Source organism: Apodemus sylvaticus, chromosome 16 (assembly GCF_947179515.1).
Source record: "Apodemus sylvaticus chromosome 16, mApoSyl1.1, whole genome shotgun sequence".
Classification (NCBI taxonomy): Eukaryota; Metazoa; Chordata; class Mammalia; order Rodentia; family Muridae; genus Apodemus; species Apodemus sylvaticus.
This window is the reverse complement of record NC_067487.1, coordinates 80,701,273-80,715,707: the sequence shown is the minus strand read 5'-3', so window position 1 is coordinate 80,715,707 and position 14,435 is coordinate 80,701,273. Positions and strand designations below refer to the sequence as shown.

General features: G+C 40.8%; 1 protein-coding gene across 3 annotated transcripts; it reads left to right on the top strand.

The window, feature by feature from the left end:
• The first annotated feature begins 1,280 nt into the window (after positions 1-1,280).
• Arrdc3 (arrestin domain containing 3) lies at positions 1,281-13,797 on the top strand. Of its 3 annotated transcripts, XM_052159741.1 has the most exons (8): positions 1,283-1,821; positions 5,330-5,411; positions 6,966-7,113; positions 8,004-8,106; positions 8,433-8,689; positions 8,960-9,122; positions 9,391-9,545; positions 11,252-13,797. In XM_052159741.1, exons 1-8 carry the CDS (start codon positions 1,542-1,544, stop codon positions 11,306-11,308), a joined length of 1,245 nt encoding a protein of 414 aa, XP_052015701.1. In that variant the 5' UTR covers positions 1,283-1,541; the 3' UTR covers positions 11,309-13,797. The 3 variants fall into 3 exon arrangements, with proteins under 3 accessions (XP_052015702.1, XP_052015701.1, XP_052015704.1); XM_052159742.1 differs by lacking the exon at positions 11,252-13,797 and having other exon boundaries at positions 1,281-1,821; positions 9,353-9,504; XM_052159744.1 differs by lacking the exons at positions 1,283-1,821; positions 6,966-7,113 and adding an exon at positions 3,631-4,067.
• The last annotated feature ends 638 nt before the right edge of the window (positions 13,798-14,435 follow it).

The following is a 14,435-nucleotide window of genomic DNA, read 5'->3' as shown; positions in this document are numbered from 1 at the left end:
TTTATTCTCGGCGTAGTTATATTCTAGATGTTTTAGTTCAAGTGTCAAGTTAAATCTAACTAAATAAAAAATGTAGACTTTTCTTTTTTTTAAAGAAAACAGCAAGATGAATGTGTTTAGTTGACTGTGATTCGACCTATTCAAATTTACCATGCAAAAATAATCTAATGTTTAATTATGGGCAACTTCACCCCCACATTTTTGGTTACGCATAATACAGGATTTTATAATATAGTCCTGTTTGGGAGTTATGTTGATTGTTAATGATTTTAGTTTACACCATTACCTGCTAAATCCTGGTGATGTTTATTACTCACTGCGTTTTTTACTCAGTCCATTAAGAAAAGAGAAATGTGCCTGTATTTAAAGTTGTAGCACGGCAATTCGCATGTGAATTAAAAGTAAGGTTTAACAAAATTAAGCCTCACTTATGTAACAAATCATAAAAACCAAAACCCATCGTATAAGCATTCCTAGCTAAGAATTTTCAGTCTGTTGTAAACAGTGTCAGCAAAATGACTATGTCCAAACTGCCTCTTAGGAGGTGGTAATTAGGGGTGTGAGCTCTATTCTTATTCCTGAGGATACAGGAGTTGTAATAGCGTCATTCCCGGCAAAAGGAGCAGTAGGTGGTGTCTTGAAAAGGGACTTTTTCTCCCTTCGAGGAAGTGGTCAGGCCTACACACTACACAGACAACTTGGTTGGGTTTGATGCTGTAGGAGTCTGGGAAGGCAGCTGAAGCCAAGAGCTGCCTGGAGCATTGTTCCTTGGCTCCTCGGGCCTTGGCCACCCATTGCCACCCAGCCTACAAAGTCCTGCTGGCTTTTGTTGTTTCTATCCAAGTCAACAATGCTTTCTTCTATGAACAATATTTGTCTGCTTTTTATTATGTTTTCTTTTGAAATTCATTAGCTTAGACTCGGGCCACCAGCGGCTTGCCCAACCGGTTTCTCCCCTTCCCCCACGGCTCGCACGTCCGCAGGGTCCGCGGCCCGGGCGCACACGCCTGGCCTGGCGCCGCCGGGTCCCTCTACCCAGCTCGCGGAGCGCGTGCGGGGCCCGCGCGGCGCGGCGCGGCGGGGGTGGCGGGGTGCCCGGCCGCCAATCGCAGCGGCCCATGCACCGAAGTCGGCGGCGCCGGCTCCACACCTACTGTACCGGGGGCGCGCGGCAAGTGCGGGGCGCGCGCCGCGCGGGAGGGAGCGCGCAGGAAGGTTGGCCGCAGTCGCAGCCTGCGCCTGCGCACTAGGGTTGTTTTTCACAAAGCTGCTCTTAAAGTGAGCTGGCAGCCTCCAGCCGCCCGTCTTTGTAAGGAGACCACTGAGACGAGCAGCAGCGTGGAGCAGCGGCTTCTCTGCTGCCCTGACTTTTTAAGAAATCTCAATGAACTATTTGTAGACAATCACTGATCCTGCCTGCAAGATATTTTTTTTTGCACGGCAAAGACACCGATCAGTGTTAAGTGAAGATCACATCTTATATGCGATCTTGACTTTTTTTTTTGATCTTACATTATATTTTTATAGATTTTATTATAATCATGGTGCTGGGAAAGGTAAAGAGTTTGACAATAAGCTTTGACTGTCTTAATGACAGTAATGTCCCCGTGTATTCTAGCGGGGACACTGTCTCAGGAAGGGTAAATTTAGAAGTTACTGGGGAAATCAGAGTAAAATCTCTTAAAATTCATGCAAGAGGACATGCGAAAGTACGCTGGACTGAATCAAGAAACGCCGGCTCCAATACTGCCTATACACAGAATTACACTGAAGAAGTAGAATATTTCAACCATAAAGACATCTTAATCGGGCACGAAAGAGGTAAGTTTGTATTGTTCACTACATTCGACTTCTTTGCATGAGAACTTTTATCTCATTTAGTGCAGTCCTGATCGGCAGTTTGGTAAAGGTTAGCAAACTTAAGAGTTTCTCCTTGACGTTCAAGCATGTTAAGTCGTAATCCTTGCAGGCGTCTGCAAAGTGAGTGCGAACTGCACTTAACTACATCTGTGACCGGCTTCATATCTGCCAGACGCACCTTACAACGTGTTTAAATGTGACTCAGTCATTTTACTAATACTTCAAATTCATTTGCAAAAGCTGCAGTCCAATACTGGTTTCTCCTTTTATTTTACAATCTTAAATCCAGAAATGAGCTCCAATAAAGAACTATAGTGACATTTTAAGAAGGTTGTTAGATGTATCTGATTTTGATATTAATGTGCAAACGACTTTGAAGACTTGATTATTGTTCTTTGATAAAGGGCATCCATGGCTTATTTGACATATGGCATCAACACCCCCACGTGTTTTCCCCCTATTTCTCCCAGTTCCTTTTAAAATGTACATCAAGCATCATTTATTTTAAAGGATAAAATCTATCATTATGAAAACTATTAAGTCAGTTTTAGAAGCCATTCAGGGTCAGTAATTTTCTTCCTGGAGCATCATGTCTAACTTTGGAACGTGGATTCAATGAAACCCATGGCAGACAGATGGAATTGAAAAGTATATGGCACATCGGATTTGGGTTTGGGGTACAAGATGAAGATTAAGGCATTGTCAAAGGGAAAGGGGGTCCTGAGATTTGCGATCTGTTGTTTAAGTGGCTACAATGTGGAAATATAGGCGACTCCAAGCTTGTTTTTCTAAGTTTCCACCCTTTGTTAGAAGCGGTTCAATCCTGTTTCGGACCAGTTCTGGGGGATGGTGAGGAGGGGCGCTTGTTCTGCTCTCAGCAGATTGGTTACACGCGTCAGGTGGTGGCGATGACTTAATTCCTGGTCCAAGAAGAATATAATGTTAAAACTGGTTATGTAATTTGTTTCTCCTTTTTAATGCAGTATTTTGGTGCAAATACTGGCGACTTTTCAGATAGAGACATACTTTCGGGTTTTTTTTTTTTTAATATATAAAGTGTACATCCTACCTAGGGAGATGTTAATGGAACTTAAGGCAAGTGAGAAATGGAGGATGCTTTAAGTTACACAGAATTAATGCATCGTCTTCTAAATATAAAGGCGAAGCCAATTTTTAGGGTTTCCGCACCTACACCGAGGTATTCCACATGCTGAAATGGCTCCCCAGTTCTTCCGCAACGTCCACACGGATGGGCCATACAATGCCTAATGACAGCGCTCTTATTTGTTTCTTTATTTTAAAAAAAGGCAGACACATGAATTTGTGTTTGAACCTGCTTGGACGTTGCAGCCTTTAATAAAATGAGACGAGACAAAGGCTTTTTTTTTTTTTCCTCGAAGAGTTAGCACTTGTGGTAGGGGAAAGATGGTTCTGTGAGCAAACCCTTGGTCCACTGCACCACCATCTCGGCTGGGATGACTACCTGCCCCGTGCGCGGTGCCGGGCGAGCCTGGCTGCGCGTGGACCGGCTCCCAGGGCTGGAGTACTTTCAATGACTTCAAACTGGCAGCTGGCTCGCAAACTAGCCTGCTGGCTGAGCGCCCGCCCCAGGCGCCCGGCGATAGGCGGAGCTGCGTTTGTTAGCCTGTTGCTAAGGCGATGCCAGGCGTTGATTGGATTGGGCACGGGAGGGGAGGGCAGTCAAGCCGGCTCGCGCCGGTTGGGGCGCGGCTTGGAACCGGCGTGCGCCGGTAAAGGTCCCTCCCGGCCGGCCGCCCCCGCCCCTGGGCGCGCCCCTCTCTGGGCGCCCCCAGCCCCTCGCCCACTGCTGCCACCGCAGGTGCCATTGTCCTGGGTGCAGGCTCGGCTAAAAATCCTCCCAGCGGAGACTGGCGGACGTGCGGGCGCCAGGGCTGCCCGGGGCTGGTACCTGTCTGACCCGAGGGGACATGACAGAGGCTGGGCACTGGAGAGAGCGCCCGCCGACGCCTGCTTGGCTTCGCCCATTGTTCTCCCCGGCCTTCGCCTCCCCGCCTCCGGCCCAGTTCCCCCTTGCCTAACAGCTAAGGTGTCAGGGTGGCCTGAGCCAGATTGAACCGGTCACCGGCTGGGGCGTGGAAAGCGGAAGCGCAGAGCCCGGGGCCCCGCCCCCGATTCAGCAGGCTAGGCTGCGCGGGCGCGAGCGTGAGCGCCGCGCGACGTATGCCGTATGTATAGCGGGGCGCGCGGAGCGCGGGCGCGCGCGGGCGGGCCGGCTGGGATCTGCTCAGCGCCGGTTTAGGCCGGTCCTCTCCAGCTCTAGTCTAGTTCTTGATTGACAGCCAGGCACTTGTTTACCACGGCGCGGCGGCCGCAGCTCGCCTCAATGAGACTGCTGAGCTGGCACAAAAGGGAGCCCGGAGGAAGAAAGGGAGAGGGAGGCGAAGTTTGGGCGCCTTGGAGGGGCGGATTGGCCGCCACGGTTCCCCGGCCGGTCCTCGGGGCTGACACTGGCCAGGGGCTCCCCAGGGGGCGCGGGGAGCGGTGCGCAGGGATGGGTGGGTCGCCGCGATGTGCGGAGGGAAATCATATCTTAGGTATTTTCAGTAGTTGGGTGAAGTGCAATGATACAGCACAGCCCCCACCTCCACCATTCTAATTTAAAAGGATTGCACACCAAGTAAAGCTAGAAGACTCTGGTATATTGTCTAGACAGCCAAAGGACCTTTTTCACATATTTGATTGTCACTGCACACACATACCAAAAAAAAAAAAAAAAAAAAAAAAGAATCCAAGCAAAAGAAATGGGTTAAGTGAAAGCTAATACCCTCGCCCCCACCCCGTGCCCAGCCCCCTGCGAATGGAAACTACCCAATTAGACTTAAGTATGTTGAACAAAATGTTTCTTTGTAAAAGAACCATCTTTTAAATTCTGTCCTTTGTAATTAAACTTAAAAAAGCAGATTTTAGTTAGCTGCTAAAACCAATTGAGTGTTGTATATTGTCTAAGTAAACAATTGTATTTAGCTTTGAAACATCCCTTACCCCTCTCTTTTTAACAGGGTCCCCTCTGGGTGGCCCTGAGTCCCAGGGGTCCTCCCAGCTCTCTGATTCCTGGGTGCAACAGGACTAGTCTTCTCTACAAAGTTAGTAGGCAATTTGAAAAATATTTACAAACAATATTTAACTCATACTTAAACAACTGGTGGCCAAGATAACAGTGTCGTCAGAACCTGTTTTTGATACATTTTTTAACTGTTTTTTTTTTCCACTAAAATAGCCTATAAAGTGTAAACTATTCATCATCCCCATTTGAGGACTGAGGAAAAGGAAGAAAAAGGACTTTTATTTTAGCCAGAGCAAATAACAAAGTTGGGATTAGAACTCAGAGGGCTTAAGGTAAAAGCTTGTGGTTTGATCATGAAGAACAGCTGTGGTTCCCACCTGAGAATGACTAGGTTTTGTTTTCTTGTTTTTTTTTTCTTTTTAGATGATGATAATTCCGAAGAAGGCTTCAACACTATTCATTCAGGAAGGCATGAATATGCATTTAGCTTCGAGCTTCCACAGACGTAAGTATTCTAAGTACTCAGCATTTTCTATAGACACTCAAGCAGTCTTATAAAGTTAGATAATACAGAGTTTTTAATTTCTTTTTAGTTAAAAAAAAAAAAAAAAACCCTTTTCATTCCAGAAACTTGAGAGTGGAGAACGATGTATTAAATAGGAGCTATTTTTAATCTCATGTGGCAAAATTACAGAAAGCATACTCAGTTGTTAGAATTTACAGTAGTGTTTGGAGCTTATAAAACAATCTTTAATTTAGGACTGGTCATTCAGTAGGTACCAATCAAAGAGTAACCCTGAAATCAGTAGCTTGTTACTTGCTTTATTAGATAGAGGAGAGCTGAGGGCCCCTGGATTAAAGCTCTGCATTCTACCTGCCCTCCTGTTGTAAATGATTAGCAGCAAATTCACAATGTAAAGACAACACTCAGAGTCCTGCTCTTTAGACACAAATTCAGTAGCTTTTGTATGCAGAGCTACCGAGGACATTACATAAGCTATCATAATCTGGACTTAAAAGGAAACGTCTGTCAGAGCCACCAAAGTGGAAAGCTTGAAATGTAGTACATTCTTAGCATCTGAACAGATTGCTGGGATGGAATATGAACATTTTTCCATAATGCCTTTTAACAAATACTAAAGCCTATCTGTAAACTGGCACCTGTATTGATCTGTAGAAGGAACTTAGCTCACGGAACAGTTTATCATGCCTTGACTATATCTAATTTTGTGTTTACTCATTTTATATTAGAATTTTTTGTAGAGTTCATAGCCATTGTAAAATAGTGACACTTCTACCAGAATAATCTAGTCCTCTGCCTTCTAAGTAACAATACTAGACAGTTCTCTAGTGGGACAGCTGCTTCTTAAAACCTTTTATAAACACCAAATCTGGCCAAGTTGAGAAACAGTTCTGACTCTCAACTTCTGACTCTCTTGACATAGGCTTAATGGGAATATTTTTTGAGCCTTAGAAGATAAAGCTATAATGTGAATGGACAGGGGTGAAAAAAAAAAACTTGCCATTTCTATGAACTTATGAAAAAGGAAATTATGAGAGTATCCTAGACATTTTTATGATATACTTAATTAGTTGCTATAAAAAGAGGTTCTAATTCCTGGCTAACAGAAGCAGAGCAGTCTAGAGACTCTTTTTTGGATGTTGGATTAGGATCTAGGGTTTGAAAATAGAAAGAGTGAGGCCAGTCCTTTTGTATTTCTACTTTTTCAAGAATAGTTTATTTAACTTTCATAATTTTGCCACCAACATTAAAAGTAGGCTCTTTTAATTCTTCTGGCTTTAAAAACAAATTTTCTGTTACATTTATCTCTCATCATTATTCGAAAATAAAAGATCTTTCCCCAGTGACTTATCCCTTTGGAAAGTTTTAAGAAATTTACTTGTGGTACCTCATTGGTCCACAAACAGCACATGGTGACATCTGTCTATATGCCGTACCTCACAGGCAGTTGAACATGCTGACGGTTTATCCTGATCTAATACTGAATTTTTAGAAAGAGGTATAAGATTAATATCTCCATCTTCATATTTTACACAGACCACTTGCTACCTCATTCGAAGGCCGGCATGGCAGTGTGCGCTACTGGGTGAAAGCCGAGTTGCACAGGCCGTGGCTTCTACCAGTAAAATTAAAGAAGGAATTCACAGTCTTTGAGCACATAGACATCAACACTCCTTCATTACTGGTAAGAATTGACTGGATTATGGATTGCTTTTTAACTTAAGAATACATAAAGAATAGCTACTTAATCTATGCAATCTCCATAGCTCTAATAAAATAATTTTATTAAATTCCAGTAAAAAAAAAATGCCTATTTTAAAATATAGTCAAAATAGAGCACACAGGCAAATGAAAAATGTGCTCCTATTTTTCGTGCTGTGCTAGCTAAGTAAGTTTAAAAGACCAGTATGTGATGTGAAGTGTCTTTTATACAGAACACAGCAATAGCAAAGCCTGGTTCCTAAATGATTTGATGAACAATATTATCGTTTAAGACGATAACATCTACTCTTATTTGAAACTGTCACAATCTAAACTTTGTACTACATTACACTATTCCAATTAGGGATACGTATCAAATGATGGGGATTCATCGTTTTCATAAAAAAAATGAAAATATCTTAATTTCTTTTTAATTGCATTTTATAAGACTAATTCAGATTTGGCTTTAAAAACTGTTAGGTTTAAACAAATGATGACATCTTTAAAGAAATAAAACTCACCCTTTAAAATGGACAGCTTACTAACTTTTTACATTTTTCAAAGTAAGATGTTACCATTTGGAATTATAACCAAGTTTCAAACAATTGATGCAGAATTTGGAAAGGGTTTTTTTATTTATTTTGATTTAGTTTTTATTTGTACATGAAGGGCTAAAACTTTGCTTTGGAATAGGGTGTAAAGCCTTTAACCCTTTTTTTTCTTTATTGAATGGAAGTTAATATAAAGACAGAAGTTTGGTGTCATTTAAAACCATTGATAAGGGGAACAAAATCAATTCTCTTAGTTGATTTTTAAAATGTTTTGGCATTTTTATGAGTTTGTACATTGATGTTTTTTCTCTATTTTTTACAGTCACCCCAAGCAGGCACAAAAGAAAAAACACTCTGTTGCTGGTTCTGCACCTCAGGCCCAATTTCCTTAAGTGCCAAGATTGAGAGGAAGGGCTACACCCCAGGTATGTATGAGGTTAAAGCCCACAAAAAGTAGTTTACTAAATATTTGTGTATTTAGAACATGACAAATACTAAAAGTAAGCCCCCAGCCTCCCTTAGTCAGCGGTGTGCAGTGTCCATTTTCCTTTTACAATCGTGGGCTCCTTTTCCTCCTGGGATAGCTTGGGTGAGCAGGCTGTGCTTAATTGGAAGTCACTTCGCTCACTTCCGGGATATTTCTCTGCCATAGAGTTAGCTGGGCTTCATAATTGAAGGGCTTCATAACTCTCCACTTTATAGTGGGTGTTGGCTTGCTTTCTAATAGTAAATGCAATGGCTTCCTCTGCAGGTGAATCAATACAGATATTTGCTGAGATTGAGAACTGCTCTTCCAGAATGGTAGTGCCAAAGGCTGCCATTTACCAAACGCAGGCCTTCTACGCCAAAGGGAAAATGAAGGAAGTAAAACAGCTTGTGGCAAACTTACGTGGGGAGTCTTTATCGTCTGGGAAGACAGAGACGTGGAATGGCAAGCTGCTTAAAATCCCCCCGGTCTCACCCTCCATCCTCGACTGCAGTATAATCCGTGTGGAGTACTCACTAATGGTAGGTGTCGCTCACTGTGCGAGGTCTGAAAGTCTGGGCTTGTAGTGTTGGCTTATCTAAGTATGGTTTTTATAGTCTGCTTATAGTGCAGTGTAAATGTGTGTGTGACACTTTACATAGTTGTAATTCTACCTCGCATAAGCCTAGAACATGGCACATAAAAGAGAAATGGTCTAGAAACTAAAAGGGAATCTCAGTTAATATCAGAATTACGTTGTGTTTCAAAGAAGGTGGTAGCTGGAGTGCTGACCGCAGCCTCTGTCCCTGTAGGTGTACGTGGATATTCCCGGGGCCATGGATCTGCTCCTCAGTCTGCCACTAGTCATCGGGACCATCCCCCTGCATCCGTTTGGCAGCAGAACCTCAAGTGTGAGCAGTCAGTGTAGCATGAATATGAACTGGCTCGGTCTGTCCCTTCCTGAAAGGCCTGAAGGTAATTAGCTAATACATTTTTAAACATTCTCTAGTAGTATTAAGACTTTCTCTTTTGTTTTTGGTATATTACATCCCTAGTTAAATTGTACCTTTCTTTAGATAGCCCATGTGACCTTAATGTTAAGTTCAGTTGTATGTCTCCCTTGTTTTAATCACCAAACAAATAATTATGCTTTCACATGACACTTTTTTAATATCTATTATTCTGTGTATTTTGACATGCATAAGAACATGTTGTTCGAATTGCGTGTATCTTTCTCCTTCAGCACCACCCAGCTACGCAGAGGTCGTGACAGAGGAACAGAGACGGAGTAATCTCGCCCCAGTGAGTGCTTGTGATGATTTTGAGAGAGCTCTTCAAGGACCACTGTTTGCTTATATCCAGGAGTTTCGGTTCTTGCCTCCACCTCTCTATTCAGAGGTAAGCACCAAGACAAATACGAATGGACTACGTTTCCTAGGAAGCAGCAGTGTAGGGTTTTAAAAAGATACAGGCTTTAGCAAGACAGTTGCTCCTTTGTTATCCTGGGAGTAAAAAATTTGGAACAACAGCTTAATAGTTACAATTGTCAAATTTTCTAACTTCAACACACAAGACTTCATTCAGGAGATAATGTGATGTTCAAACTCTAGTTTATTCATTAGCATTTTTAAGAAATAACCTTATAATTTTGTAAACATTAAATCGCTAGAATTTATATTATTCATAATCCTCCAATCTAGTTCTTGCATATTTTAGCATTCTTAGTCATTAGAAAAAATTAGCATGTTTCCAAATGACTTTAAAAAACACTGCTAAAATATTTATGCTCTTCGTGTTGATCACACTGGGCACATGTGAATAAAGATGAATACTTTAGATAAACTCACAAATTAGTGAAAAAAAATAAGATTCAAAGCGAAATACTGCTTTAACAGTGTTAGGAAACCACTCAGGTAATGAGCAGTGTAAGAAGGTGATTCTTAAGCTGAATTTAAAATACGAATAGCACTCCAGAGCTAGGACAGTGTAGGCAGGAAGACCTGCCAACAGAAGGACAGGGGCCTGGGTGCTGCAGCTTCAGGACTTTCTTACATGACTGCAGCCAACAGTAAACATTTTATATGACCCTTCAAATCGACCTTGATAACCAAAGTAACTACAAGTCAAAAGAATCATTCTCTGGGTTATGTAATTTATTCCATTATTTTATAGTAGGACTCTATTACTGTTTTATACACATTAGACACAAAGGCTCTTGTTTTTACTTTGAAACCAACTGTTGTGACTCCATAACTGGAGAAACAGCTCCCTTAGATCATCTTAATTAACTCTAGGACACTCAGAATCTGCTTATGCACATTTGTGATTAGACGTTTTCCCGTTTTACTGTGGTCCATAAAATGTTAGATTCTGAAAATGTTCTACCATTTCTCACAAATTTTATTACTCTATTTTTATTCCTACATTTCTTATTTTGCTTCTGGCTTTGAGTATTTATAGCTTTCATGGGGAGAATTTTTAAAAATGAATATATAAGTAGTCTTAATTTCATCTAATTTTTCATAAATTCTGCCCATTTAAGATGAATAGTTTATGATAAGTTCATTTAAAACTTGTACAACACTAAAATAGCTCTGGACTGTAACTTAACTACAAGGCAGCGACTGGCTGTTTTCTTCAGAAATGTGTGCTTGATGGAAAACTTGGGTGTCTCACATTTAAGTTCAAATGGATCAGTCTTGTCCAGAAGACCCTTGAGTTTCTCAGGACCACAGAGCCTTAGGGAAAGGTGCACTGGCATTTAGGACAAGAACAAAAGAGACAATTTACAAAGGACACAAGTGGATAACCAAGTGTAGGCCCCGCTGGTGTGGAGGGAACTACCTGCTGCAAGAGAACCCGCCAGGGACTTGTGTGCAGCTGAACTATTCATGCAAAGCTCTAAGTACTGCTAGTAACTAGCATCCTTGCCTTCCCACATAGTACTTTTGAGGGAGAGAACACGAGGGTATAATCAGCTAAGAAGCTATGTATATCCTCTGGTTATATTGGTTACATTTGCTGACTGCTACTCAAAAGTGGGTGTTACATTCTTCCTACTCCTTACCAAGTTGACTTTGTAAATTTTATCTTATTCCTACTAGATTGATCCAAATCCTGATCAGTCGTCTGAGGACAGACCATCATGCCCCTCTCGCTGAAGGAACACTTGACTGAAGCAAGTTGACATGGGTTCCGAACTGTATCTCTTCCAGCTGAGGACAGAGAAGTTTCTTGGAGACACGTTTTCAGAGGAAGTGGAATTGCTTTTGCCCAGACAGATGGCAAATACATGAAGCAACCAGTGACCCTGCTCTAGAACCCTCCAGCATCATCCGGGGCTGCTCCAACCTGCTTGAAGAGCTGAGCTTTCCTCTCAGAACTCGCACATGCTAAGGGCAGTCTTCTTGGCCTGTGGTCATACGTGTCAAGACACCGTTGCAAAGAAGGATGTTGTCCTTCTATTTGAAAATTTGCACATGCTCAATGCTTACATTGTGCAGTTCAATGTCACTACAGCGTTTTTTTGTTTTTTTTCCATTTATGCCAGACTCTTGATACTCTTACAACTTGTTTGTGGTCAGCACAACATGGAACAAAAGAAAGCTTTGAAAAACTTTGACATTAAAAGCAAAACAAAATGCACTGACAGGTTTTTTTTTCTTAGTTTGTTTCTTTTTGTTTGTTTAAGTTAATGTAGCCTGGACTCTACCTGCGTGTGCACATGCTCAGAAGTGTCCTACTAGGCTGACCATGTGTCACCTCTTCAGCTTGGATCCTATGTGGATTTATTTACAAACATCAAATGCCTTCAAGCCAATCCTTTTGCTGTATGTTTTGCAGCCTACTGTAGTAGATAAGCAACAGATACAAGGAGAGAAGAGACAGGAGGAGGAGGCCGGCCGGCAGGAGACTTTGTAGGGCTGTTGTTTGGTTTCTGTGAGAGTGTTGCCTTTCTACTATGACAGCAGGGCAGCACTGTGTCTGACTGCCTAACATCACTCAATCTCAGGTGAACGCATCACTTGCCAAACTGTCGGAATGCCGTCTTTGTTTGTTGCACTGTGTGTTGTTGTCGTTGTTGTTGTTATTTGGTTGGCTTTTTTGGAGAGGGATACTTGGAAATGGGACATACACAAAACTGATAACCCACCCTCATTCCCCTTTTTATCATTACATATAAGAAGAAACAAAACTCAGAGGGGAAAAAGACAGTAGGGCGAGCACCAGCAGAGTCAAGGGCTGTTGCTCTGAAAAATTATTTTTATTATTTTAAAAATGAATAGAAGCTGTCCAGTCACTAGGGAAGGGAGGGGAAAGTGCATTTATTTTTATACAGACTTACTTAATTACCTCCAAAACACATATGTTGGAAATCACTTTTGCTGATGCAAAGTACTTCAATAAGCCAGAATACATATATATATGTATATATATGTATATATACATATATATATGTATTTATGTATGTATATGTGAAGGTCATGATGGGAGAAGCTTCATTTATACATTTGCTCAAGTTTGAGAAAATAAAATCCCAAATTTGTTTCCAAAGTGTGTAACTTTATAAGTAGAAATACTAGAATGTTTGCTGGGATGAATAGCTTTAGTTTGTACATGTGTATAATACCATTTTTCAACAATTTTTTTCTTTCAACTAAGAGTTATTGATAGGTCTCTAGCTTTGAGTATAGGTAGAGCAACACATGAGTAAATTATTTTTAAAGATAATTTATGGTTGGATCGTCACCATATACTAACATTCATGATAGAAATCAAACCCCCATCTTCTCAAAGTACAAAATAGAGTGATTTTGTAAGAGTTGGCTTGTGTTTTTAGTGACACCAGCATCTCTGATGTTACAACATATGTGTGAGATGGATCTTAACATCTGTCACCTTGCCATCTGACCCACAGTTAGAGTGACTGAGAGTAATAGTAACTCTGGCCTGGTGCTTGACCTGGTTAAATACTGTCTTAAAGCTTCATACAAAATAGGCTTTTCCATAAGTGGCCTTTAAGAAAACATGGAAGATAATTCATGTTTGAAATAATGCTGACAGGGTGAAGAAAGCCCATTGTAAAAATGAATCGCGTTTTAAGTGATTCAGTTAAAGGGTTTGTACTCCCGTAGCAAACTAATAGTAGATAATAAGGAAATGGGGGTGAATTATTTTTTTAATTGTTAAATCATTTTGTGAATGTCCCTCCTCAGAAGAAGCTGATGGGATATTTGGCATAAAGGGCATTTGGTGGTTTTGTTTTTATTGGGAGGGATTGTCTGAAAACACCTGACTCTCTGTGTTGTGTCTAACTGGGGAACAATTGTCAGTGTGCATGGCCTTGGGCACTCACTACCATGTTCTACTCTATTAAGCAAGAATGACCAATATTATGATATTTGGTACTGGTGACAAAATTCTTTGAAGATTTGGCAAAATAAAGTTTTATTTTTCCCATTAAGTATTTCTTTACTCTTTAGGAGTATTACATGAGTCTAAATATTGGTCAATTCCTGACATAACATCTGAGGGTCACAGTTGTGCTCTAGTATTCAAGATAGCTTCCTAATTTTTCATTTAGGAAAAGTAAAATCCAAAATGTTCATGAAACAAAGTGCAATATTAAATGTTTGCTTTATAGATTATATTCTATGGCTGTTGTAATCTTTTATTTGGTGCTGAATATGTCCTTGTAGGCTCTGTTTTAAGAAAACCATGTGGGAAATGATTTAACTTTTCCTATTGCTCTTCCTTGTGAAAATAAAAGTGTTTTTTTTTTTCTTTTTTTGTATAATTGTTTGGCAGTTTATTTGAAGTTTGGTCATATTAGTGATGCACTACATCCACACATTAGTAACATTACAGTTAACTCTTAGAGCCTTCTGAGGCTTTGTTTCTACGTTTGAACTGATGGAAATTGCTGAGGGTTTAAAAGATGTGAATTCAAGCCTTAAATAATAAACCAAGTGTAGTCAGGTAATTTACCATTTAGATGCCAGTCTCCACACACAAACACACACATACACCTGATATTATAGGAGGACCTACATTATAAGGTATGTTGAAAACCACTAAACTGTTTTTCCAAATTTTAAAAACAGCAATAAATATTTTTTAAAGATACTTTTCTCTGAATGGATAAAAAATAGAGCTCAATTTCTTTTCTCTGTGACATATGGAAAGTTTGCAAATAAAATGATCTTAATGTTGCAATAGGGATATATACAAAACATGCCTCCTACTGGCGTAGGTAAGCACACGTATCATTAGAAGACATAGATGGAA

Coding starts and splice junctions, on each gene's coding strand:
- Arrdc3 (XM_052159741.1), top strand. CDS start 1,542: ATGGTGCTGGGAAAGGTAAAGAGTTTGACAATAAGCTTTGACTGTCTT. Junction 1,822..5,329: donor CTTAATCGGGCACGAAAGAG/GTAAGTTTGTAT, acceptor TTTTCTTTTTAG/ATGATGATAATTCCGAAGAA. Junction 9,546..11,251: donor CTCCACCTCTCTATTCAGAG/GTAAGCACCAAG, acceptor TATTCCTACTAG/ATTGATCCAAATCCTGATCA.